The following is a 26,678-nucleotide window of genomic DNA, read 5'->3' on the forward strand; positions in this document are numbered from 1 at the left end:
GCCCTGGGGTTTTCATATATAGATCTTATGATATTCATTAATATTACCTTTAACCCCTTAATGCTCCATGATGAAACTATACGTCATGGTGCGAAGGGGGGGCAGGCGCTGAGCCCGCTCCATACGCTGCGGGTTTCAGCTGTATATTACAGCTGACACCTCGCACTAACGCCCAGGAATAGTTACTATAGAATGGTAATATGTGAGAATGGTGTGGCGGTATGGTTTGTCCCATGTATATTGGTATCATTGGTAATATTGGCCTTGGTATACTGGGTTTTGCTCAGTAATTGTATGATGATATTTCTTCCTTCTATAGTGATATTATTTGGTAACTGTATAATTTAGTGGTATATTATCATACATGGAATACTGTATTATAACTCTGTTGTCTTTGAGACTAACAATCACAATTGGGCCCGCACATCCGAGCAACAAGCAGGGGGTTGGGGGCTTGGTACGGGTGCAAAATTTATCCTGGGGCAAAATCGTGCTGTCATTAATGAATAGACACTTATGGCCGCACGATTTTGCAGGTAACCAGCAGTTTAACTCGCAACACCATACGGCCAGTAGCAAACAATATGACAACCATGCTGAACAGCGTGCCGGCGTGGTTTTCATCCACAATGCCGCTCCGTGGGGCCCAACCTTAATAGGTAATTTGTGAATCAGCCCATAAAAAATAGACCCCAGTGGCAAGTGATTATATCCAGTTTCTCCAAATAAGGTTGTCTTCTGCTGGACATTTGGGGCCCTGTGCTATTAGGGGCCCATAATTGTGTCTGGGACCGGACTGAGCCTGGATATGTGCCCCATAGTGTCTTCTGCCCCGGAATACAAGAACATCTAATCCAACATTTAAAAAAAAAACAGGAGAACCAGATTTAATATTAAAATTAGATTTATTATTTTTTTCTGTGAAATTCAACACTTAATTTATTTTTCGCATTTATTTTTGTCACAGTTTTAGCCATTAAAAAGTATCTTAGCAATCTACTCATTGACATGCCACACGTCCTTAATAGATCTGAGAATTTTTGGGACAAGATATATGGATGGAATCTACGGCAGGATCCTTCTCATTCTATTTTTCTGACTTATTTCCCAGCAACTTTATAATATTTTTTCCATGGTCTTATAAAATCACATGAAACAACTGCATCTCACACAGTTTGACGTATTCATTTTAGAAAAGTACCTCACGTAGAGCACGGGTTTATATATCCTTTTTTACCAGTGTTTCAAAAATACAGTAATAAAATAAACTATTCGACTTTTTGACGACCCATTGTAGCAGCTATTAAGGCTCCAATCTGATCACATGTTTGTATTCATTACTCCCAACATTTTAATCCCCCGAGGCCTGCCCTGTTCCGTTTAGCCCACCAAAATGCATGGACACGCCCCTTAATCGAGTATGCATAAGCCACACCCCTTTGCAATCCCATGCACAGGACAGTCCAGCGAAACGTAGGACTGTTTGAAAGTTCATGTGTGTTTCATTCATAATATAAATCATTCATGTAACACCAACTCGCCAGCAACCAATCAGAAACCAACTTTCATTTTCTTAAGGGCCCTAGAAACATAAAACCTACTCTGATTGGCTCCTATAAGCCAACAAGAAATTTGATATATTATTCTAAATTTTTTTAATACATGAGTCTTTTATTAGGGCATATTTATAATTAAAAAAAAGGGGAGGGATTGACGTTAGGAACCAATCAAGTTGTTGCTTTTATTTTTCAGCCTGCCTTAGAAAAATAAGTCTTAATCTGATTGGTTGCTATGAGCAATACCCTTAATTCTAGTAAGTTCCGGCAGGCCCATAAAAAGTGAATGGAGCAGTGGTGGGACATGCGCATAACCACTTCATTGACACAGAGCATTCAGTGACACCCATTCTCGGGATTGGTGGAGGTCCAAGCGGTCGGATTCCCACTGATCAGACATTCATCACCTATCCAAGCGATCGGTGATAAATAATCATAAGAAAACTCCTTTAAAGTCTACCTCCACTTCTTCTGACACCAGTCTTTAGATTGCAGAGGCACAAATCTTCAAACTATGTCAAAGGTAACTCCGTATAATTCCATCGAGCTGCCATCAACATAGGCCAGCGGAACGGAAATATCGGAGCGGAAGAGGCTTTGCAGAGTACTGTAGGGCCCTTCATTCTAGCATTTAAGGCGATCACTGATGCTGTCATTTGACATATCAGATAGTTAAAAGGGGAGGTCAAATATAAAATCAAGGTTGTCTAGCTTTCATTTTCTAAATGGAACACTCCAGACAAAATGTATACACTGTGTTCTGTCTAGTTCAGGGCCTGAGGGGGCGGGGCATGACACAGGCAGAACACCAGAGAGAATCCCTGTGTTATGCGCTCCCTCCAGGCCCTACACCAGGCATAACATAGTGTATACGCTTCCAGGCAGGCTCCAAAACACTGATACAGAGATACTGTAATATGTTTAGAAGGTCTGGGAGGACAGAAACATCCGGTACAGATAATTAGGGTGTTCTGTCAAACTTAACCCAACAAACTTAACCCAACAATGTATTTGTCATATGTGTGAGTAACGAGAATTTGTAAAAAAAATTGATGTTCAATGTTTTTCACCCTGTAACAAATGATCCAAATAAAACATCTTTGACGCGCGATTAGCAGCAAAAATATTGAGTGCCGTGAGATTATTGTTGGACAGTGAGCAGAAAAGGTAAATAAAATAGCTGGCATACATAGGGACAAAGTGGCTGGCACTTATTGGGCAACATGATTAGCATTTACAGGGGCATTATGCCTGGCACTTATGGGACAATGTGGCTGGCACTTATGGGGGCAATGAAGCTTATACTTATGGGGCAATATGCTTTGCAATTTTAGGTGCAATGTAGCTGGCTCCTATGGCTGGCAATTGTGGCTGACACTCAGGGCAATTGTGGCTCACACTCAGGGCGATGTGGCTGACACTCAGGGCAATGTGGCTGACATTTGTATGGCTGGCACTGCTGGGATGTACTTTGTGTTCCATTGTGGTAGGTGGTAATGATCGGGAGGTATTATGTGCTGCGATATGGTATTGGTGCTGCCAGCGAGTATTTAATGCTGCATTGTGTTATTTGTTTGGTGCTGGTGAGGGATATTTTACACTGCATTGTGGCAACACTAGGCAAGTTTTTGTGCTGCATGGTGGTATTTGTTTGGCACTGCTACGGAGGTCATATGGGTGCTGCACAGTAGTATGTATTCGCTGGTGAGGCCCTGGCATCACCATGGATAGGCTTGTGAGAAAAGATTTGAGAAGCCCTGGATTAGGCCTTGTTCACATTTCGGATGAAAATATCAGAAACAATAGCGCAGTATGCTGCGTTACTGTTTCTGGTAAAACCACGGATACCACGATGGAAACCCAACAGACCCCATTAAAGACAATGGGTTCCGTCGGCCGCCAGTGGGGCCCGTCGTACAACGGAACTGACGCTGCCGGTATTTACATTGCTCTGCTACTCTGACGGAGCAGAACCACAGAATGCTCAGCGCATGTGTGTTCCCAGCCCAAGACCGTAAAAAGCCAAATGTTGTCAACTCTATAGTTTTCCTGTATGTTAGATTTCTTAAAGGGACACTCCCTGAAGTCCATTTTGTCCCATTTGCGGTATAGTTGGATGCAATCTGTTGTATGTAAGCAGCCAGTTAAGACTAAAGGGACTGATCCTAATAGTCTCAAAGGATGTCAAGAAAAATGTCTGATCCCGATCACTACTTTATTGCACTTCTCTCTCTCTACTTCTTTTAAACCCTCTAACTACATATGAACCGATCATTCACGCTGCACCACATATGTCGCTGACTTTACGTTTAATTATATCTTTTGCTGTCTTCCTGAGAAACCTTCTTCCATAAATATACACACCCCTGTACAAAACTCAAAGCTAAAACTTATTTGGCACGGGCCGGACATCCTATTTATACTAAACTACACACAGGCAATTGCGCATCTATGTGAAAAAGAGTTACAACATATGAATTTTGTGGCAGAAACAAATTTAGAATAAAGATTAATGAAATCTGCGTTATGTGGCAAGTGGCTTGGCCCAATTGTAAGTAATTTCCGAAATCCTGGTGGCATTTCAAAAGCAGAAATTGGGACAGAGTGCAACTCTCTAATATATACCTGCAACGGTGGATGATGTTTGGAGTGAACGGGTAAATGAATACATATCACTGGAAGACTAAGGAAAGGAGGAACTGACATGGGACATCGCAGAGACCAAAATAAGCCTTTCATGTCGGGATTCAGTGGGGGGGACCCCATTCTAAGTTTTGCTATGAATTACCATGGTTACTTGTTACACCCCTGACTCCCATTTTTTTAATATAGTCGACATAGCAGTTTAGTCCTTGGGAGTAGTCACTGAGCTGTTTGTTTATATTCAGTGCGTCCATGGACGAACCACACACTTATAGCTGGTCCTGAAGACACTGTAAGGAGGTCAGTGCGGCAGTGCCCGACATCCACTCTCTGCTCTCAGGGACCAAATGACTGTGTAGAATATATTATAAAGTATGTGCAACTAATTCCTTGTAAAATGCTATTTAATTTAGTATTAATCCTGGTGACCTCACCATGTATGGTGAAAACTTTCGGTATTTTACCATGGTACTAAACACAATGCCCCCTGAAGTATTGCCCCATGAGCTGGTCTTTTTTTTTAAATAAAAAAGCAAGCGTAATTCAACTTGGACATGTATATTAAAAGACACAGTACGAAACACCCATTCACTGCAAAGCAGATGACCAGCATCACCAGAGACCACTGCCCCATAGTGAACCACAGTTCTGTATTTTCAATGTTCATGTCCCATGCGTACTAGCCGTACTTTGGTATGTAGCGTCCACTGACCTGTAATTTCTGTATACAACCATTACCTGTCTTGACCATTTATATAAAATATAACTCTCAGTTTTTCAATTTGCAGTAGGTACAGAGATATAGGATATACATAATACAGTTATGTGAGCATTAGATAAGTAATGGGCCTTGCGAACAACTGAAGGCTACACAAGAAGGTGAAATAGAGGACACCTGAGCTATAACATAATGTCTATGTGAAACGCATGTTGTGACGTATGGAGCTAAAGGGAATTGGGCTTAAACCGATGCGTGAAATGAATATCTCTGAATGAAGTGTATTTGCTGAATATCCTCAAATTCTATGTGCTCTTTACAAATCCATGGTCACCTGGTAAATGTATTCCTAAGATAAGATCTGTCATCCTGGAAGTCCAAGTATGGACCGGTGAGTAGACCCCTTAGAGACTGTCAAGGCCCATCAAAGTCTACCCCAGAATCTACATAAACATTTAGCGTTCTCGGAGAGACCTGACCTAGTACTAAGCCTAACACTGCATTTAACTTTCATATAGCAGGACCTAATGGTCCAAAGTGAGCAACACTGTCTCGGGCTCTCATCCCCCATAGCTGCCTTATTTCCATCCTATAATTAATGTTGTATTATTAGCCGTTTCTACAAAATGTACACAGTTACGTCTGACTGAAAACAATCAACTCCCATCATGTAAAATCACAGCAGGCATGGAATATCGGCAAGGTAAGGGTCACAGAGGAAAAAAGTGGGGACCACAGACTGATTTTTTTACCACGTTCCCTTCAAGACCCAATTCTGTGCACCTTCAACACTGGTGGGATCCATATTCTACAGTGGTATAATACAATAGATAATAACACCGGCTCTGTCCAGAGCAACTCCTTGAATACCGATCTACCATCAGTGGCACAGTAATGGCATATTCACAGGTTCCCATAGCCCTCTACTTACACACCTGCATGTTTTGCCTATGCACCAGCCTACACAAAGGACTGGTACCGGCATGTTTTTAGGTAATTCCTAGACCCAGTTTTGTCTAAAGCTGCAGAGGACTTAATTCCACACCGGGAGACAAGTGAAGTGGGACAGACAAGACATAAACACCACTATTTAGTTGTCTGGATCTTTGAACCACTCGGGGTGTGAGAAGGAGATGTTATATACAGATGCCCAGCGAGCAAAAACCAGTTTCTCTGTGATAAAGCGGTGGTGGTTGCCTCTTCGTCCGCGCTCATTCTGAATGTAAGTGGTGCACTCATCTGAACCCCTTGGCTCGTAGTAGTGGTATGGCATCTTGTGCTGCCGTTTACTGCAAATAGAAAGAAAAAGCAGCTTTAGGTCTCAAATTCTTTTATCATAGTGAAAATGAAGTGTAATTGTGAACACTATATAGTTTTCTTCACTTGGAGCTAGGAGCAAGCGTATCGATCTTTGACATCGAGGTCTAACGTAGATGTCACGAGCCCTGATCCAAAATCCATACTGGCCCCTGCTCCACCCAATGCCATTTGCATTTATTATTTGTATAATAATATAAATATGTCTAGCATGATTACATTGTTGTGCATTATTGGGTGGACTATAGGGACCTTGGGGGCCCAGTTTCTATTACTACAACCCCTATACATGTTTGACAAATTATTTGCAAGTATATCTTAAAGGGAACCTGTCATGTTGAGAATAAAGTCCAATATGTAGAAGGTATGTTATAGAGCAGAAGGAGCTGAGCAGATTGATGTATAGTTTTGTGGGTAAATATTCAGTATTTTGTTGATCTAAACCTTTGGTCTTTCTATGCTTAGGAGTCCAGTGGGCGGTCCTACTCAATAAGTGTATATACCTAGATAGATTTATATCACTGAGTAGGACCGCCCCCTGGACTCTTAAGACCAAAGTAAACAGAGGTTTAAAATTACAAATTATATTTAGTTTTATTCCACAAAACGATATATTTTTAATAGGTGCATCACAGTGTATGATCTCATCCTTGGGGGTACTCTGATGAATTTATTTGAGTAAGGATATTTGGCTTAGGAAAGTTGAAAAAAACACGTCTCTACACCAACATGTAGCTCCGTCCAACTGTTGCAAAACTCCCAGCACGCCTTCATAGCCGAAGGTTACAGATAATGTAGTGACAAAATGGAAAAAATATTGTGTGTTTTTGCATCCATAAGTGGGTAAAGGATTTCTCCTTTCATAAAAATGTGGGTATGGGGCGTTTAAGGACATTCACGCTACGCTATCATTGCGTTACATGTCACACTAACTGCATTCAGACACCTATACATGAAGATCGTCAGAATGATAACTGCGAGATCCCTGTTGGACAATCGGCCAAGAGGACGCACTTATTAGAATACAGTACATGCCTTTCAATGGTCCCGGCCACCCTGTACGCACATGACTGATCCCTATAAAGCTGCTGGTCTTTTCACACATTCTCCTGTATAAATCTCCACCACTGTAAGGCCCTATGCACACGACTGTGCCCTTAATCACAGTCCATGAGTACGGGCAGGGCCGGCCACGGACAGCCACCCGCATTTGCGGGCCGTGCTCCCATTATAAAGTATGGGAGCACGGTCCATAAAATAAAAAAAATAGGACATGTCCTATTTTTTACGGAAGGTTTCTACGGCACGGAGATATACACAAAGGTGTCCGTCAGCCATAGAAATGAATCTGCTGTTGTGTGCATGGGGCCTTACTCTGTGTTTACATCTGCCGTGTAGTGGCTTGTACAGCACAAGGAGACCTATAGTTACTCTAAGGAAACATACGTCTTATTGACATCTACCATATTGTTCTACCATGAGCAGAGTTAAAGAAATCCCCAGGTCATAGAACAAACTGAACACGTATCAAAGGCTTATTTGACGTTTCTAGACCTTCATTACCTGCAGTAGTTGGGGGGCACCATTCCGTATACGTGGACTTTGTTGCACAGCTCTACTGCAATAACCATGGTAAACCAACCTGTGCTCAGCCATGAATGGGACTTCTCCCTGAGGGAAATATAATAAAACAGATGTCACTAAAAGCAATCCGTAATTTCGGTGCACTTGTGTAACTACATTAATGTTATGTGGGTGGGTGAGGGGCTTTCCATTCATCTTTCAAATGGGTAACAATAATGCTGCAATTTGGCAGAAATGTGCTTTGAAGGACTATGAGTGATTGTAGATTGCTATAGCATTGTAGACTACCAGGGGATAAAGCTCTCTCCTGGTCATGTGATGATCATGAAGATCCTCGACTCAATATAAAACAGAGCTCTTTAATCCTACTACAACTGCAATGAGCAGAAATCTTAAAAGAAACCAGGAGAAATTCATTCAGAAAATACTGTATACTGAAAAATCGTATAACTTTTTATTACATAATGAATAACTTTTATTATCTAAAACCATATTACCCCTTTAACTGCAACATTGCATTACCCGGCACTGTATGAAATCAATGGATGCCGGTGGTCCTCCAGAAGAGAAAGCTGTGTTTTGCCACAACTTCCTGATATGGAATATTAAAGGGGGGTTTCCTTCTATCACCTTGAAATATAAAATTCAAAACTTTGTTTGTGATTTTGTATACAGCCACACATCATTTCCCGTATTGATTTCAATGGTAATGCATCCATTGCAAATGGTTTCCGTTTGTCTCCATTCCGTAAGGTTTCCGTTTGTATGACGGAATCAATAGCACAGTCGACTACACTGTTGTTTCACTAGGTACTGCACAGTCATCTGATGTAAAAAAAAAAAACTCCCTTTGCATACTCGAAGCTTGGCTAAGCTGAAACGAGTGTATGACCGCAAGGTTGACCACTTTTTCGAAAGACAACAAGCAGAATTGTGAATGCAGCTCTGGATAGTAATACGATGATAAGATGGTAACTAGGCCCTTTAAATTTCATAGATGACCCCACTACAATGATATACTATAGGTGCACATATGTCTGCCCACTGTGAACTCACCGTTGCTAAGTAATGACAGATTAGAAGGGGAATCACTCTCCGATCTCAGTATTTTTGACGTTACTATGGCACACAGCCAGGGCACCTATGTTCACGAAAACTGGAACTGCTAACATAACTGTATGTACCCAACCAACCTATCTACAAAAAGCTTTGCAGACAGTGGATCCTTAAATATACATTATATACAATTTTGAAGGTAACCTTAACATTATGATTAGCGTGTTTTTCACCTGTCTCTTCCTGTTTCTGACCGAAACAGTTCATCGAATCGCGCCATGTTCCGAGAAGACAACACCAAAGCAGACACATTGGGGAAAGCGGAGCTGGCTCGCTGGATAATGTGGTACAGATTAGATTTGCTGTTCTGTTGCATCTTGATTGGAGGCCCCCAAAATATAAGGGTCTGACCTGGAGCACGGCTCAAGAATTCTTGGGGTCGCCGCAGTACTCGATAGACGCTGGAGTGTGCGACCACTCTGAAAGTTGTCTTATTACCCACATCTTTTTCATAGCCTGTGGTGGGGGCATCATTCATGCGGATGATGCACTCTGACTGATCAATCATAGGTCCTAAATCGGTATTGAGAAGGTGGCTTGAGCTGGTGACCAGAACACAACTGTTGCATTTGGTGCGAAGAGTCTGCAAAGAGATCAGAGGTCATGTGAAATAACGGTATTACAACTTGGAAATCATTTTTAAGCGAGTTAGAAAAATACATATTTTCTGACCAGTTACATTAATTTATGTTGCTATTACGGCTGATAAGTGGTGGTTGTAAAGCCACCTGTGAAGACGACTGTCCAGATCCCTGTAGAGAGGCCTAAATATTTTTTGCAAAAACTTCATAGCAGAGGGATATTGTTGGATGGACCGCCATTGAATGCAGAGCCAATAAGCCTCGATGCATACACCAAAAATATCTTCCATCCCCCTATGTACTCAATAATGAGAACGGGAGTTTCTGTTCATATCTCACCTTGTTTCCAGACACAGGGATGTAACCATCTTGCAGCCCCCATTTTCTAATATTAGGTGGGTTGTGATGTTTGATTTTCAGATCCTTGTAGTTGAATGGTTCCTCATAGTTATTAGAACTCAGAATTATGAGGAAAGTTACAAGGGCAAAGATCAGTATGAGGGCAGCAGTACGACCCTGTCGAGAATAGAACAGACAAAAAAAGTTAAGAGTGAAGCTGCCCGTAGACTTTAGATAACTATTCCTCACAACTCCCCCATATACATGTATGCTTGGCTGAGCGTGCATGTGTTTGTGTTGGGGAAAATAGCAATAAGCTTATATCTTGTGGGAACAAAGAATTGTGCTGTAAAGGATTTGCCAGACACAGCTTCTGTGTCGACGCCCGTGGGCAATCAGTCTGCACCTGCTCCTATGTCTGTGAGACTGACTCCATCTTCCACCACTCAGGATGGCAGGCTTAGGAGTGGGAGAGCCTATCACAGCCTGGCCAGACGGAGCTAGCTCCCGCCCTCTGTCTATTTATACCTGCCTTTCCTGTTCCTCCTTTGCCTGTGATTCTTCTATGCTTGTTTCCTGGCTTGCTGCTGCTGCTTGTACTACTCATCCTCTGCTTGTTATTGTCCTTGGCTTTCTGACCACTCTCCTGCTCAGCGTTTTGTACTTCGTTCTCTCCTGGTTTGACTCGGCTCGTTCACCACTCTTGTTGCTCAAGGTGTCTCCGTGGGCAGCTGCCCCGTTTCCCTAGCTTCTGTGTACCCTTGTCTGTTGTCTGTCTTGCACTTACAGAGCGTAGGGACCGTCGCCCAGTTGTACCCCGTCGCTTAGGACGGGTCGTTGCAAGTAGGCAGGGACTGAGTGGCGGGTAGATTAGGGCTCACCTGTCTGTCTCCCTACCCTGTCATTACATGGGCATGTTAAAATCCAACATGCCCAATCCTACTTTTTCCTGAGATCTGCCGTTGGGGAAGAATTGGAAGACCCCCATACACATTAGATAGTGGGTTCGGTCCCACCGACCTTTCATCTAATGTGTATGGGCACCTTTAGACGTTGTATGGCTAAGTGATAATGGATAACATGACAAAGAATTAAGGGGGTTTTACACTGGGTGATTATCGGGCAGACGAGTGTTAATATAATGCTCGTTGCCGATAATGGTCCTGTGTAAACAGGGGAACGATCAGCAGATGAACGAGCAAACATTCAATCATCTGCTGATCGTATCGCTTTAAAAAAGTTAAATATCGTTGTCGGCAGCACATCTTGGTGTGTAAACAGGGAGACGCGCTGCCGACATGATGATAACGTACGGGGACGAGCAATCGGAGTAACGACCGCTCCTCCCCATTCATAGCTCTGTGTGACAGGCGCAAGCGAGCGCCGATCAACAATGTCTCATTGATTGGCGCTTGCTGCATCGGCCAAAATCGGCCGGTGTAATTAGGCCTTTACTGTCAGCAGTTATCAGTCCCAATTTTCCATTTGGTTTGGCCAAACATGCATTCTATTTCAATGAAGAAATGATAAGAAGCTGCCAGGCATCTCAGGTGCTGAGAGAAAGGATTGAATCAAAACCATCCTGTAGCATCCTGTTCCTCCGACAGATGGTCTGCCAGGACCCATAGACATTAGATTGTGAGTGGATCCCATCAATATTGGCAGGCTTGCTGAAAAGCTTATGAAGTTGTCCAGTTTCAGCAAATTATTTATATAATTAAGTTATACAATTTTCCAACATACTTTCTGTATTAATTCCTCATGGCTTTCTATATCTCTGCTTGTTGTTATTGAGTAGGAACATTCATTGTTTACTTCCAGGGGATAAAATTCTGTCCATGGTCATGTGATGGAGACACAGGTGTACGGCTCGTTACAGTATGTGTATCAGAGATGTCTTCTAACGACCCCAGCACCTGTGTGTCCATCACATGACCATGAACAGAATTTTATCCGCTGGGAGTAAACAATGAATGTTCCTAGTGAATAACAACAAGCCGAGATCTTGAAAATTGTTATGAATTGATAAAGAAAGTATATTGGAAAATTGTATAACTTTTAATTCACACAGAGTTTTTGGACGCGGAAACCGTGCAATAAAATGGTCGAAAATGCCTCCTATTGATTTCAATGGGAGGCGGAGGCGCTTTTTTCCCGCGAGCGGAAAAAACGGCTTGCGGGCAAAAGAAGCGACATGCCCTATCTTCGGGCATTTACGTCTCTGACCTCACATTGACATCAATGGGAGGCAGAGAAAGCGTATTTCGCTGCGTTTTATGCCCGCGGCGCTCAATGGCAGCGGACGAAAAACGCAGCGAAAAACGGCGAAAAACGCAGAGTAAACGGAATTTTGAGGCAGATTTTCCTCCTGCAAAAAACTCTGTGTGAACCCAGCCTAAGGCTATGTTCACACGGAGTATTTTGGGGGAGGAATATCTGCCTCAAAATTCCGTTTGGAACTTTGAGGCAGATATTCCTCTCCCTGCACGCTGATTTTCACGGCGATTATCGCGCCGTTTTTCGCCCGCGGCCATTGAGCGCCGCGGGCATAAACAGCGAGAAATACGCTTTCTCCTGCCTCCCATTGAAGTCAATGGGAGGTCAGAGGCGGAAGCGCCCGAAGATAGGGCATGTCGCTTCTTTTTCCCGCGAGGCAGTTTTACTGCTCGCGGGAAAAAGACGCCGACGCCTCCCATTGAAATCAATGGGAGGCGTTCTCGGGCCTATTTTGCCGAGAACTCGGCAAAATACCCCGTGTGAACATAGCCTTAGACATCAGCAATCTCTGTTATAAACAAATATGGGGTGGTTATTATGGAATGCCTATATGAAAGGAAAGAGAAACCTTTTATACTTGACTTTTATAAGGCTCACTTTTTCAATAGTTCACAAATTTCTATATGCCTCCATGGCAACTTTGGATGATGATCACAAGTGGCATCTGAGCAATCACCCCTATAGGAAATATGTGTGATCTAATGTGACCACAACGCTGGGTCCTAAACTAGTTGCAATTGACGACAACTTGGTTGCAGCGGGAACAACCTAAAGGGATATATAGTCTGACACAAAATCAAGCAAGGTTGTCTACAGCAGGGTGCCACTGCGGGTTGCTATATAGCGCCTACCCAGTATTTTTAACAATATTGTACATTATAATAAAAAAATCTGTCTTCATGGATTGGTGGACACTAAAACCCAAAAAGACACTCGTAAAGGGAGGATGAAAACGTTGAAAATGTGGTAGATGCGTAGAATATCGCAAGAAGGGGAAAGGGGGAGAAAAAAATGTATGTCTGTTACATAGCAAGGTTTTGAGTTCTCTTTTCTAACATTATACTGTGAACATTTGACCACTAGGGGCACTGTTTGCATTTTTTTTTTTTTTTCTGAATTGTTTTCTTAGTGGTGTTGTCTCATGAAGACAACCGCTTGTTAACATAATGATCACCACAGGTTTTGGCTGACCGTACATCTCCCTGCGAAGCAGTTGCATCAGAAACGTAGTACTACATGACTGATTATGTAATGCCAGGATGAACCCGGTCTGCCAAAGTAAGAGTAGCTCCTGGTTAGCAGCTCTCCTTTCAGGCTTATAGAGGGGTCACTAGCGGAAGACCCCTACCTACTCTATGATGTCCATATGTCCGAGACAACCTCTTTAACCGGAACATAAACCTCATAGTCTGTACTCTGTACCCCATTCCCTACAATTAAAGATGTTTTTCCCTTTTCTGAATGATTTTCAGGGGCCTCAAAAGGGGCCTCAAAAGACAACAAAGTGACCCATAAATAATCGCCATCGATGTGCTACTTATTAATATGATTGATAGTTATTGGTTGTTTTGTCCACATTTGAAGGTTAACAAAAAACAAAAAGGGAGAATTGTTTCACAGATGGTCCCCATAGCGCTGTAATGTCATCCCCCTTCTATTTCCATGCGGTTTTATTTATTTCTTAATAATAATTATTCGGATATCAATTGTACACAATAAAAAGGACAAGGGCAGGATGGAATATGAGCTAATATAAAGACGTATTACACTAGTATTAGTCATCTCCCACGCAGATTGACTTCTATTGAGGCTCTATCCTTTTCTTACGTCTTGCACCTACAGAAAAAAATGCATAGTATAAACATATAAGGTTATTTAATGAGCCTTCTTGATGAAGTCATCAGTATTTATATAATAGAAATCATGTTTTTGTATTACTTGAATACAAGGGACGTCATAGCAGCAGGAAATTGAGACTGATTTGTCATATGTTCAATACAGGGTGTTTGTTTGTTGGCGCCACCAATTGGAGGACATGGAGCTTGTTCACCCCCATGACTTGTAGGACAGCCAGGCAGCATGACCTTTGGGTCCGTTGCCACATTTCCTTGGTTGATAACGCTGCTTAATCCATCAAGATGGGTACCATGCCTATAGGTTCATGACACCCATAAAGGGAGATGGGATAACTTGAACCAGGAGCATATAGGGGGTGCAGAGGTATCAGTCACATCCGGGCCCTGAAGCTTATGGGGGCCCCATAGCTGCATAAAAAGACACCAGTATTATAAATGATATATGGTAGGTAGGGGTCCTGTTATAGATTTTGCATTGGGGCCCAGGAGCTTCAAGTTATGCCTCTGACCTTAGCTGAGGACTGCCATTCCTCATGACAATGCTAGGGTTTGCCTCTATTGCCCCAGGCCAAATGAATGAATTTTGCTTAGCCAATATGTCCAGAGGGGGCGCACTACTGGTGGTATTTAAAGGGTTATTCCCATCTTCACTTTTAAAAATTATCTTCCCCAAAACTAATTTTTTATTAAACATGTCATAATGTTTTCTTACCTCTCCTTTTCCACTTTTTCATGGCATGGTCCTGCTCCTCGCTCAGTGGCTTTTCTGACTTAGTGGGCGGTACTGACCCCATTTTCTGTACAAATCCAGCAAGTGGCGCTGTGATATTATCACAGCACTGCTTGTAGGTGTGCGCGCGCTCCCGACACTGCTGCTATGAATATTACTACATGCAGTAGCAGGGGGTACAATTCTGTGCCAATATGTTCTAACAGGAATGGTAAAGGAGGTTTCCCATTCCCTTAACATTACCATCTCCTGTTTCAGTGTAAGGACGGATTTACACGAGCGTGTGCCTTTTGCGCGTGCAAAAAATGCGGAGTTTTGCGCGCGCAAAAGGTACTTAACAGCTCCGTGTGTCAGCCGCGTATGATGCGTGGCTGCGTGATTTTCGCGCAGCCGCCATCATTATGACACTCTGTTTGTATGTTTGTATACAGAAAAGCACGTGGTGCTTTTCTGTTTTCATTCATACTTTTTACAGCTGTTGCGCGAATCACGCGCGTCCCACGGAAGTGCTTCCGTGTGCTGCGCGTGATTTTCACGCACCCATTGACTTCAATGGCTGCGTGATGAGCGAACAACGCACAAATAACGGACATGTTGTGAGTTTTACGCAGCGGACACACGCTGCGTGAAACTCATGGACAGTCTGCACGGCCCCATAGAGTAATATAGGTCCGTGCGAGGCACGTGAAAATCATGCTTGTTGCACGGGCGTATATCACGTTCGTCTAAATAAGCCCTAATAATGTCGGTAATAAACATTGGTGGAGTGGACTTCCCGGTCAGCAGCTGTTTCAACTGATCTCTGCACATCCGTGAGGACATGACTGTAGCAGAGCCCGTTATCAGGGCTGTCATCATGAGCTTACTTTACTTACTTTGTAAAGTTCACACTATTCTCTCTATATTTGCATATAGAGATAAGGCCTCATACCCACTTCCATTTTTTCATTCAGGGGGCTATCTATTTTTTTCACTGACCCATTCATTTCAATGGGCCCATGCACACTTCCGTTATTTTCACGGATCCGTTGTTCTGTTCCGTCAAAAGTAGAGCATGTCCTACTTTTGTCAGTGATTCCGTGACTGTGGGGCCCATAGAAGTCAATGGATCCGTGAAAAAAACAGACGGCACACGGAAGGCTTCCGTGTGCCGTCCATTTTTGACGGATCTTTTGCCCTAGCAATGGCAGGGCGTGCCAAAGTTCACAGACTACAGTACACATTCATTCCTGAAGATGGATGTTGAGAGACTCATAAGCGTGGTGCATGATCACCATGGGTGTTTCCTGGGACATGTGACAAGTTCAAATGAAGTTTAATACCTTCCGTTTTTTAAACGGATCCGTGAAAAATGGAAGCCAAATGGAAGCACAACGTCAGTTTAAAATGGAAACACGGAACAGACACAGAGTACACGGATACCATAACGGACACACGGATCCGTGGAAAACGGCTGTGAAAACGGTGATGGAAGTGTGCATGAGGCCTTAGCTGGGATGTGCAGACGTTAGCTGAACTTCTGAATAGGATGGCTCTCTGACTACTGCGCATGTGTGAGAGCCGTCCTATTCACTTCTATAGCGCAGCAGAGAGGTGGCCGGGTCAGGAGCTACTGCGCATGCTCTTCAATTGCGCACTCCCGAGAAACCGGCCATACTCCTCAAACAGTTCAGTAGCATCTGTGCAAGTGCGGCCACCGCATCAGAATCTCGGCGGTGGTCGTATCCATAGGAAACAGATTGTAAGCTCACAAAGGGACCTGGGATACAACAGACACAATATCTCAAGAACGGAACAAAAAATAAAAATAAATATATTGGCAGGTATTTATAACTTCACATAAGGAACACATTTAAATATGATCTTTGAGATGGGAATACCCCTTTAAGGAGAACTATACTAAATGCTCCCCCTCTCTAGATACCTCACCTATAATAATATGCCCTGTTCTTTAGAGAAAAATAATAATTTTTACATTTATTAGTAATCAATAATAAGAATTTGCTAGTTGTACGCCCTAATGAAACATTCTGCAAACACTCTTAAACCACTCCAGGCCTGAGGGATGTTTACCCCATCAGCCCACAGGTTAGCCTACTCATATTTACCCTTTCCCACCCCAATTCTGCAATGCAGTAATCTATTCCCACCTCTCATTATAACACTTTCCTTATTGTATTGCAGAGCCCCATACTGTGTTAACAGAAGCTGAATGTGTTCCTATGGTAACAAAATCAGAAGGTTTGAAGTCTGCATCCCCCCCACCCCCCACTCCCGAAGCCGACGAGAGGGAACAGGAAGGGTGGGTGGGAGAGCAATGGAGATGAAGCAAGGAAAGAGAATGAGATGCTGAGCATCTAGTTTATAAGATATAGAGTAGTGTCTGATCATTCAGAGAGAAGAGGTTGGGGGGGGGGGGGGTATTTTTTCTTTGTAAAATTAATGAGCGGCAAACCAGCAGTAGAGGTAAAGGAATACTAAGTAAAGGTAAATCAATAACATCTCCACTGACATAAGTGACAGCAACTAAAATGTATGGTTTTTTCAGCCCTATTAAATGGGGGTTGTGCAGCGCTGCACAGTTGAGGAGGGGGTTATCGGGTCAAATCCACTTTCTTGACTGTTGGCAGTAATTTATGGCCCATGATGTCACCTATATAAAAATTGGTGCAGACAATAGGTGGAAGTGGTGCAGAAAAGATCAATGGTACCATATTTATATATTGTGTGACTTAATTGGTAACCCTCCAAAATTGTTTGTAAGTCTCCTGAAAAGGACCCCAGAAGGATAGGCACAAATAAGGGGGGATTGTTGGTCAGGACTAGTCAGTTACCGATTGCTCTGCTGACGTTACCTGGTGCTGGTATCTTCTTAGGCTGAGTTTACACGACGTGGATTGTGGATGTGGATTTTTGATGTGGACCCCACACTGAAAATCTGCAACAAATTTACAGTACAATGTAAACTGCCCTGAAAAATCGTGTATGACACTCTGAGGTCTTCTACGACTGTATCTAACCCCTTTTCAGCTTAGCGCCAAGACAGCATAATGTCAAAGTGACAGCCACAAATATGGCTATGGGTAAACAGATGGTGGCACTATTATTAGCAATTAGATATATGCAAAACAGTGAGTGAAGTTTTGTCCGTGACGTCTGTTTCACAAGGCAGTGGCGTGCTCCCAGCATCAGGATTAATATAATTGAAAAAGATTTGTAAAAGATGTAATGAAAATTGGTGATTCACAAATTAATGTAAGAAATTAATAGCGTCATCAGCACTCAGTAACTAACACACTTACTGACTCACTCCTATCTCACTCTAAAATCTACCTATCAAATTATTATAAATCTGACTATTCTCTTCTCTATGAAACCCACTCACTGACACTAATCCATTATTTTTCTGTATTCTGTGTGTTACTATCTCTCACTCTCTGTCTGACGTCCTCTCTCTCCTCTCGCCCCACAAAGCGGCAGCATTTCCTGGCTAGACTGTTTAGGCTGGGTTCACACAACCTATTTTCAGACGTAAACGAGGCGTATTATGCCTCGTTTTACGCCTGAAAATAGGGCTACAATACGTCGGCAAACATCTGCCCATTCATTTGAATGGGTTTGCCGACGTACTGTGCAGACGACCTGTCATTTACGCTTCGTCGTTTGACAGCTGTCAAACGACGACGCGTAAAAATACAGCCTCGTCAAAAGAAGTGCGGGACACTTATATACATTATATGCAGGACACTTCTTTCAGACGTAATTTGAGCCGTTCTTCATTGAAGTCAATGAAGCACAGCTCAAAATTTACGGCTGTCAGAGAAGCCTCGCAAAATGCGAGGAGGAGCAATTACGGCTGAAACGAGGCAGCTGTTTTCTCCTTGAAAACAGTCTGTCATTTCAGACGTAAAAGCCTGCTATCGTGTGCACATACCCTTAGGCTGTGTTCACACTGAGTTTTTTTGCAGGATGAAAATTCCTCCTACAAAAACTGCTCCAGTAGGTTTTTGCACAGTGGTTTGACAAAAACTCATCAAAACACTCTAGGTTTTTCTTTCCTCTTTCTGACTGATTGAAATGGGGTTTTGGAGGCGGAAACCGCCTCAAGCTGGGTCATGACACTTCTTTTTACTGCGACGCGTTTTTTTTACTCGCGGTAAAAAAACTCGTCCAACTCCCATTGAAATCAATGGGAGGCATTTTCGGGCGGTTTTTGAGGAGTTTTTTGGCGCGGTTTCCGCGTCAAAAAACTCGTCAAAAAACTCAGTGTGAACAGGGCCTTATAGTGGCTATGACTCATAAGACTGTAATTTACTGAGTCATCAGTGACTCACACATATACTCTTCATGATTGGCTGTGCTAGAGGGAGGACTGCCTGAAAGGCATTATGGGGAAGCCCACCAGGCCGCGGTCCAAAGTCATGTAAACTTTATTTTCTTTCTTCTAGTCTTCCCTGATCTGTAAAATGGTGGCCACCATTTTGAGCGATTAGTGTGGTACGAATCCCAAATGTTTCGGATTTGCGAAATTTTGTAACAAATTTGATTAGAGTAAAATCGATTTCACTAATCTCTAGTGGCTAGTATTTAATAGTAGTAATTAATATTCTTCAGCATGGTTTGGTCATGGGCATCACTTTTGGGCTACTTTACACTCGGATGGCCGTGTTTTGCTTGTTGACATGGCTGAAAATGGCACAGACTTGCGCCTCATGCAATAAATGCTTCCAGCAACCTCTACCAAAATATTGTTGGTCAACTATAATAGGTCACACGTGGCATGCATTGTTGAATGGTTTCACTTTTGCATTTGTAGTATTTCGTCTATGCTACCTGCCCAGAGGCTTATGCCAGCGCTGCACACTAAAAAATGGAATGGAAATCCACAGCAAAAGTTGCCTCAAACTTTGAATGTAACTCCGAATGAGTGTGAACCCACCGTAGGAAATCATGTGGCTACCTTCAAAATTGTGGGTGAGCTACCCCTTTAATGTGGTCACTGTTGCTTTGTAAATGGGCGCTGTACAGGGTCTGCCCACCCGCCATTGTCATGTGATTGAGCTCTTAGTTTTCGATACTTTCCATAACCACCTAGGTATTCAGGAATAATTAATAGTCTGGTACCACCTAGATCCCATTTAGTATGAATTAAAACAAGGACCTACACTGAAAACAGAGGGCCCCTGTGCAAGAACAGTATATGGGCCCCATTGCTGATTTGATCTTAAAGGTTTTTTTCTGATGTGTTACCTTTTTACAAAGTTTATTTTTATTTTTTTGATTATTTTATTAGGAAAAAAAAAAAGCAAAAACAACAGAAACATTCAATAGTGCGTCAAATTACCGGATGTTTACTGGATATGGCCTGTCCCCTACACACAGCGGCAAGCTTCCCCCACAAATATCTGACTTCATGTTTTCACGCGGTTCTGAAAGACTCGCTCTGTCTGGAACAAATAGGTTTCAAACTGTGACTTCAAACTCTCCAGCATTTTCGCAGCGCAGAGCTGACTAATGATATTTTCACTGCACATTCATGAGAGAGATTCTCATTAGTCCTATGAGGGGACTGTATGTAGGAGGCAGATAACTTGCAAACTGTCCTTGAAATTGTGGTCCACTAATGATCAGATCTAACAAATCTATTTAAAAAATGTAAAGGATACAAAAAAATATTTTTTTCTGCTCAAATGTTAAAAGCATAAAAAAGGAATTCAGCCGTAACGTGTCTCTGCTAACATCAACAATAAGTCCGGTTTCACGCGGTCACAATACAGACCAATTTTAGCCTACTTGTTATGGCTGCAACACTTGGACCCCTGCGGTTCTACTGAACCGAACTTAGATGACCATAAAACTTTAAATGTAATCATTTCACAATGAAAAGTTCTGCAAATTTCTAAGGGTATTTTCAGACCTGGCGGAATTGCTGCGGACAGTCATCTTTGGAAATCTGCAGCAGCCGTTTTTCCATTGATTTCTATACCCTTTTAAGTAACTTAGTTCAGACGTTGCGGAAAATAACAGTGCGGAATTTAGGCTGCGGTGCGGAATTTTTATTCCGCTGCATGCCATGCAATGCAAAGCCTGAAATCTGCGGCAAGTCCGAAGTGATGTCCGCAACGTCTAAATTACCTGTCAAATATGCAAAGGTTTCTGCAGATTCGTCGCATATTTGCTGCAAATTTGCAGCAACATTTGCAGTGGAAAATTTCTACCATGTCTGAACATGCCTTAATAGATTTTGTATTTCAGTTCCTTGCCATTTAAAGATCTCTGCTTGCTGTCATTAAATACAATCATTGTGTTTGCATCCAGAAGCTAAATACCTGTCCTTTCCTAGTCCTTCTCACCCAGGTGCACAGCTTGAAAAAAGAGAGAGCTCTGATACATTGTAATAAGCAGCGCACCTGTATAAGTTAGACATGATCACTTTAGGTATTCAGCCTTCTAGCTATAAACCAGGTTTGGTTTTTTTCATTCACTGACAGCGAGCAGAGATCTTTAAACAGTGAAGAATTGAAACACAAAGTATATTAGAAAATTACTAGCTTTTCATAATGCAATAGTTAAGAAAATGCACACTAATCCAGTTTGATCTGTAACGTTGTGATGTCATATTATGTTTGTTCTTTTTTTTTTTTATATGTTGCAGTAATTTATTTTATTTTTAAAAATGTCCCTGGGTCGGCCATATTGGAGCCACACACTTTATTCCTGCACAGTCTATATAGACAGTGTAGCAGAGTGTTTGTGCTTTATGGCGGCTGACAGAGGAATGTCAATAAACTATTACAGTCTCTAGTACAGCCCCCTCCCCCAATGAGTGACGGAGCAGATGCATACTGAGCCGTATCTGTGTGCATTGTATTGCTATTCTGCCTTATCTAGGCCTCCAGCAGAGCTGCTGATCCTGTCCCAGTCTACACAGCAAAGCTGACAAGTGAGTTGCAAAAAACAGGAAATGTAGTGATATATATATATATATAAGTTAAAAACCTGCATTAATGCTTAGACGGTCATCCTGCCCAAGTGTCGAGGGAGGGAAGATGGCGGCAGCTTCAAACATCCAAAGCGATCTAAGGTGTTGTACTGTAAGTGCAACACAAATCGGTGAGCAGAATTCCTAAAGAATCCTAAAAATTTCAAATATTGCCCTAAGAAGCGCTTTCTCAGTTTTTTTCTCTTTTGAGTTGCATTATATAATAATAACCTGATTGAAATAATATTTTATCTTCCAATGATACATTCCCTTTAAGTGAAAGCTGCCTGCGAGGGAGACGGCAGTGCTCAGTGACTGCACACGTAGCCTTTATAGTCATCATCCTAACGAGAAATCATTGATTGCATTGACCAACAATGCAAAACAAGCGGCAAGGACAAATCAGGACAAAGTGGTTGTAGGAGGGAAATGGTTCTGCGTTAACAAAAACCTCGCAAACTAATTAAACCGTTTCTCGTCGGGTTATTCTAAATGTTTCTGGTTTGTGTAACTTTATGCAGCTATCTCATATAACCCCCAAATTTCCAGTTTAAATAAATATCTCCCATGTGAGAAAAACCGATTCATCATCAGTCATTTTCTCCACAATGACAACTCTCAGGGGACACTACCGGGTAATAGGGATTATAGTATTAACATGTTACTGTCATACAGTAATAATATCATTTACTTAAAGCGGATGCAGCACTTGTTGTCTTAAGAGGGATATGAAAGTCACCATCTCCTGGTAATGGACACCTGCTAGTAATTCTGATCTGTCTCCATTAGCACACTGCTAAGATCAGTGACTGTCTTACCTGCATTGTCTATTGGGTGTATGGCAGCTTGAAATATAATACCTGTCTTATGTGTGATGTTTTCAGAGACTCAGGATAATGCTCTTTCCCTCCTAGGTGCTTTACACTGCAGCTCTGCTTGTTCAGATTTTCAGCTTTGTATAAAAACAAAGCCAATTCTTGACTTTTAATGAATTAACTTTTATTATGACAAGGATAAACTGCGTAAAAGCACACAGTGTATCCACCCCGGACGCTACAGGGAATTCTGGTGGGAAAAACCGCACCACTTTGTGGTGCAGTTTCTCGGCCAGAATGTCCGCTGCGGAAAATAGCAGGTAGAAAAAAAAGTAAAAGATATCCCGAAGCAATGGCGACGCGTCCCTCTGACGTCCTGCAGCCCGGTCTCCTGGTATGACTTGCATCCCATGTGACTGCTGCAGCCTGTGATTGGCTGCAGCAGTCACATGGGATGAAACGCCATCCCTGGAGACCGGGCTGGACGTAGGAACAGAGAGGTTTTTTTTAGTTGCAATTTTTCCGGCGGAATTGCAGATTTTTTGCGGCAAAAAAAGTTAACATCTGCTGTTTGTTGCGGGTTTGACCTCCCATTGTATTCAATGGAATCAACCCGCAACAGAAAAGCAAAGATTCCGCTGTAGAAAATCCGCAGTGTTTACGCTACGTGTGAATCCGGCTATATAGAAAACTGCGCCAATTGAGCTTCAATGAAGAGTGATACTTGAGTTCCTTTTTACTTGCAGCTCAAACTATAGTTATTTATTACTTACCTCAATTTAGATCAGTAACTTGAGTTTCAAGAATTCATGCTTATTTAACTCATTGAATTATAATGGGGTCCGCTGAGTTTTGTCGCGTTGTCCAACGTTAGGATGAAATCTGTGACACAACCTCCGAACCAGATGTGAACAGAGCCTTTAATAATAAATTGGGGATCAGCATAAAAGTAGTGTAAATATCTATATACTCCCCATGTAGTAACCACTGCAGGCCTCCTATTGGGCGCAGGAACCTCCTAGTCATGAACTAGATGTTCCTGTGCCCCATAGGACGCCTGAAAGGTATTAATGAATGGGTGCTACATAGCTAAGGCTGATCTACTATTCTTTATGTTCAGAAACTGCTCACCAGACCTCAATGTGACTAGTTTTTATTATAATCCGGCATAGGACTAGATTTGTCACAGGGTGCAGTATTAATCGAATTTTATTGCACGACTATTAATATTGCAGCTAGAATTTTTATAATCATTGCATTTAAAATATTGCCCCTTTGATGAGAAATCGGGATGGGGACCGTCAGTTTTCTGTTTCACACAATTCCATGAAACAGATTCTGTTAACCGTAGCTACATAAAGTTTAACGTATTCAAGACGTCCATACATATTTCTATTATTAAAAGTTAGCTCCATCCAAAAAGTCTTGATGTTGAAAAAGGACCCAGGAACGCAGAGGTCCTGAGGAGGAAATTAGTAAGAGTCTGTTATTCTAGTACTCACCAAACTTCACATAGGATATATTGTTATTAACCATTTCAGGATCAGGTTTTTTTTGAGCTTTTTAGGACCAGACACCATTTAGTTAAACGGCTATAACTTTTTAATTTTTTGGGGATAGCCATGTGATTTTTGCAACATTTTTTCTTGAACAATCCAGATTTATTTTATCGTTTTTATACACAGATCTTGTAGGCTTACCCTTTTAAAAAAAATAGTAAAAAAAATATACTTTGTTTTTCATGTTTTTTTACATTTTTGCTAATTTTTTCTGGTAATAATACAGTTGTACCCTAAAATAGACTTTTTTTGTTTGTGATCATCATTGTCCACCGTAAGTTTTTATATATTACATGTCTATGTTAGGGTAATTGGGTCAAGGCTAGCGTTACAATAATTGGCAGGGGGGAACATTTTTTTAAGGGGGTATTTTATGTGTATTTTTTATTTCATTTATTTTTGCTTTTTTTACTTTTATTTTTTATTATTATGATCTGTTCCTCAAAAGTCAGAAACAACCATTGGGGGAATTTAATTTTTTTATTTTATTTGTTTTAAACTTTGTTCTTCCACTGTAACTGGATTTGCACAGCAGGGAAATGAGCACAGTTATAGTAATTATTGGGTCTAGTTAGACCCAGCAGGGCCTCCCACTAACGGCACATCGGTGATCATGTGACCAGTCACATGATCACCCGGACTGATAGCGGCAGCGGTGGCCATTCAGCACTGTTTTTGTAAAACGAGAGACGGAAGCGGTGAAAAGATATACTATGGCATGGGCTTTAAGGACTAGGACCGTCCACCGTAAATATACAGTAGACGGTCCTGAACCGGTTAAGTGATTGCCAATTAACGATATTTACTGTTCAGTTTGTTAAAGCAGTTGTCCAGGATTAGAAAAACATGGCTGCTATCTTCCAACAATAGGTTGTGTGTGGTGTTGCAGCTCAGACCAATTCCCTACCCTGGAGGTGAGCTGGAATACCAGATCCATGGACAGGTTTGGTGCTGTTTTTGGAATTTTTAGTTTTTTTTAATCCTGTACAACCCCTTTAAACTTATTCTCAGTGTTCGTATAGGATAAAGTAATGTCAGAGGTTTTTCAACAACAGAAACACGTCATAAAGATATGACTGGTGGGGGTCCGGCAAAGAACGAGAGGTCCTATTCCTCGATAGAGAGGTGGTTGCGTATGCATAGTTATTCTCCATTTTATGGATTGAACTCTCGGAAACCTACAAGTTCTCTCTGTCATCAAGTAACCCCTTTAAATGGAGATTATTAACTACGGGGCCCTAGAGATACTGAAGAAATTTCACAAGAGAGTGTGTCCATAAAACTGTATTATTTATTGTTTGAGTGGAGCCTCCTAGTGGAGGGGCTAAAGTGTAATTTATTCTAATTTACCACATTATAACGGCGCCTTCTTCTAGAACTTTAAATTAACCCCTGTCTTTCAATGCACATCTGGCATATTCCATGCACTCACCTATGGTTGAATTGATGTACCTACGCAGAAACATACAAGCCCGTAATACTAGGCTACCAAAACAACACATGTTTATAACCCCAACGGACCAACAGAGCACCATGTTCAGTTAGAAATCATAGCAGAAGAATATTTCGGTCACCATCCAGCAAATACTGTAACAGCTTTATGAGGGCAGTGGTGACCAGCTGGCATCACGGCACCCACTCACAATACAGGGGCAATGATCTGGACTCATTATATAAGAACAGCTGCCACTACTGCCACCCTCCCCCTGTACTCACCGGGGCCATAAGGGCACTCAGATGTCCCCTCTGGTCACCAGGCCTGGTCTTTGATGTCAGGATATTTCTTCTTGCCGGTTGTCCCGATATTCCTCTTTCTTCCACACACTCCCTTCTTGGATCAATCCTTCTCTCCCAGCACGCAACACATCCCTATGCATCTACCTATGAGCAGCCAAGGATAGACTGTCTCTAAGTATTAGAGGGGGTCCCTCCTGTATGCAACATAGGGTCCAACCCTACTACATTTGGGATATCCTCTCTTCTATCGTCCAAGATTACATTTTACCTTCACCCAGAATAGCCTTCTTCCTTCTGTTATCAGGGTCTATCTTCCAGCTTGAGGGTCTCTATCTATATCCAGGCCTCCCAATCCGAAACAAGGGTCTTTCTCTACGTGAGGGTCTGTCTCTTAGACCCACCTATGCAGATGGTCTGTCATATTGCAGGCATCTCGCTTTCTGATGAGTCTGCGATCTCATTGCTTTTAGTGTATAAGGGTCTCTTTCTGTGTGAGGGTCTCTCCGCTTTCTGCAGATTGCTAAAGTCTGCAGCTGCTACATGGAAGCAGTAGAAAACAGCAAGTCAACAGCAGGGTCCTAGTGCCCACAGCTTTCTACGTTGGTGCTGAAATAATTTAATCATTACAGAGCTTTAGAGGGGAATGTTGTCCTCCTTATATATGATATATAAACGTACAGTGTGTATATATATATATATATATATATACATATATATGGATTTCTCGATTTCGCCTTCTATATTGCAGAGATGACTGTACATCTCAGTTGCTCTTTAAACTTGGAATGTTTGGTATCTGAGTGATAGTGATGTGTGGGGCAGAGGGATTAACTTGCTAAAACCACATTCCATATTTGTACATTATTAA

General features: G+C 42.1%; 1 protein-coding gene across 3 annotated transcripts; it reads right to left on the reverse strand.

Annotated features, from left to right (window-relative positions):
- Positions 1 to 886: 886 nt before the first annotated feature.
- ST6GALNAC6 (ST6 N-acetylgalactosaminide alpha-2,6-sialyltransferase 6) lies at positions 887 to 26,376 on the reverse strand. Of its 3 annotated transcripts, XM_075835259.1 has the most exons (7): positions 25,790 to 26,376; positions 17,573 to 17,655; positions 13,899 to 13,967; positions 9,855 to 10,031; positions 9,108 to 9,517; positions 7,798 to 7,905; positions 887 to 6,206 (listed from the first exon to the last, which is right to left on the reverse strand). In XM_075835259.1, the coding sequence occupies exons 3-7, from the start codon at positions 13,911 to 13,913 to the stop codon at positions 6,008 to 6,010; spliced, it is 909 nt and encodes a 302-aa protein (XP_075691374.1). In that variant the 5' UTR covers positions 13,914 to 13,967; positions 17,573 to 17,655; positions 25,790 to 26,376; the 3' UTR covers positions 887 to 6,007. The 3 variants fall into 3 exon arrangements, with proteins under 3 accessions (XP_075691374.1, XP_075691375.1, XP_075691376.1); XM_075835260.1 differs by lacking the exon at positions 17,573 to 17,655; XM_075835261.1 differs by lacking the exons at positions 13,899 to 13,967; positions 17,573 to 17,655 and having other exon boundaries at positions 25,790 to 26,375.
- Positions 26,377 to 26,678: the final 302 nt, after the last annotated feature.

This window comes from Rhinoderma darwinii, chromosome 8, assembly GCF_050947455.1.
Source record: "Rhinoderma darwinii isolate aRhiDar2 chromosome 8, aRhiDar2.hap1, whole genome shotgun sequence".
Taxonomy (NCBI): domain Eukaryota; kingdom Metazoa; phylum Chordata; class Amphibia; order Anura; family Rhinodermatidae; genus Rhinoderma; species Rhinoderma darwinii.

What these genes read in the sequence shown, in the direction of transcription:
- ST6GALNAC6 (XM_075835260.1), bottom strand. An exon ending in TCCCTGTGTCTGGAAACAAG is followed by an intron (nt 9,518 to 9,854) that starts GTGAGATATGAA and finishes ATCTCTTTGCAG; the next exon opens with ACTCTTCGCACCAAATGCAA. An exon ending in GTGCCCCCCAACTACTGCAG is followed by an intron (nt 6,207 to 7,797) that starts GTAATGAAGGTC and finishes TTCTATTTGCAG; the next exon opens with TAAACGGCAGCACAAGATGC.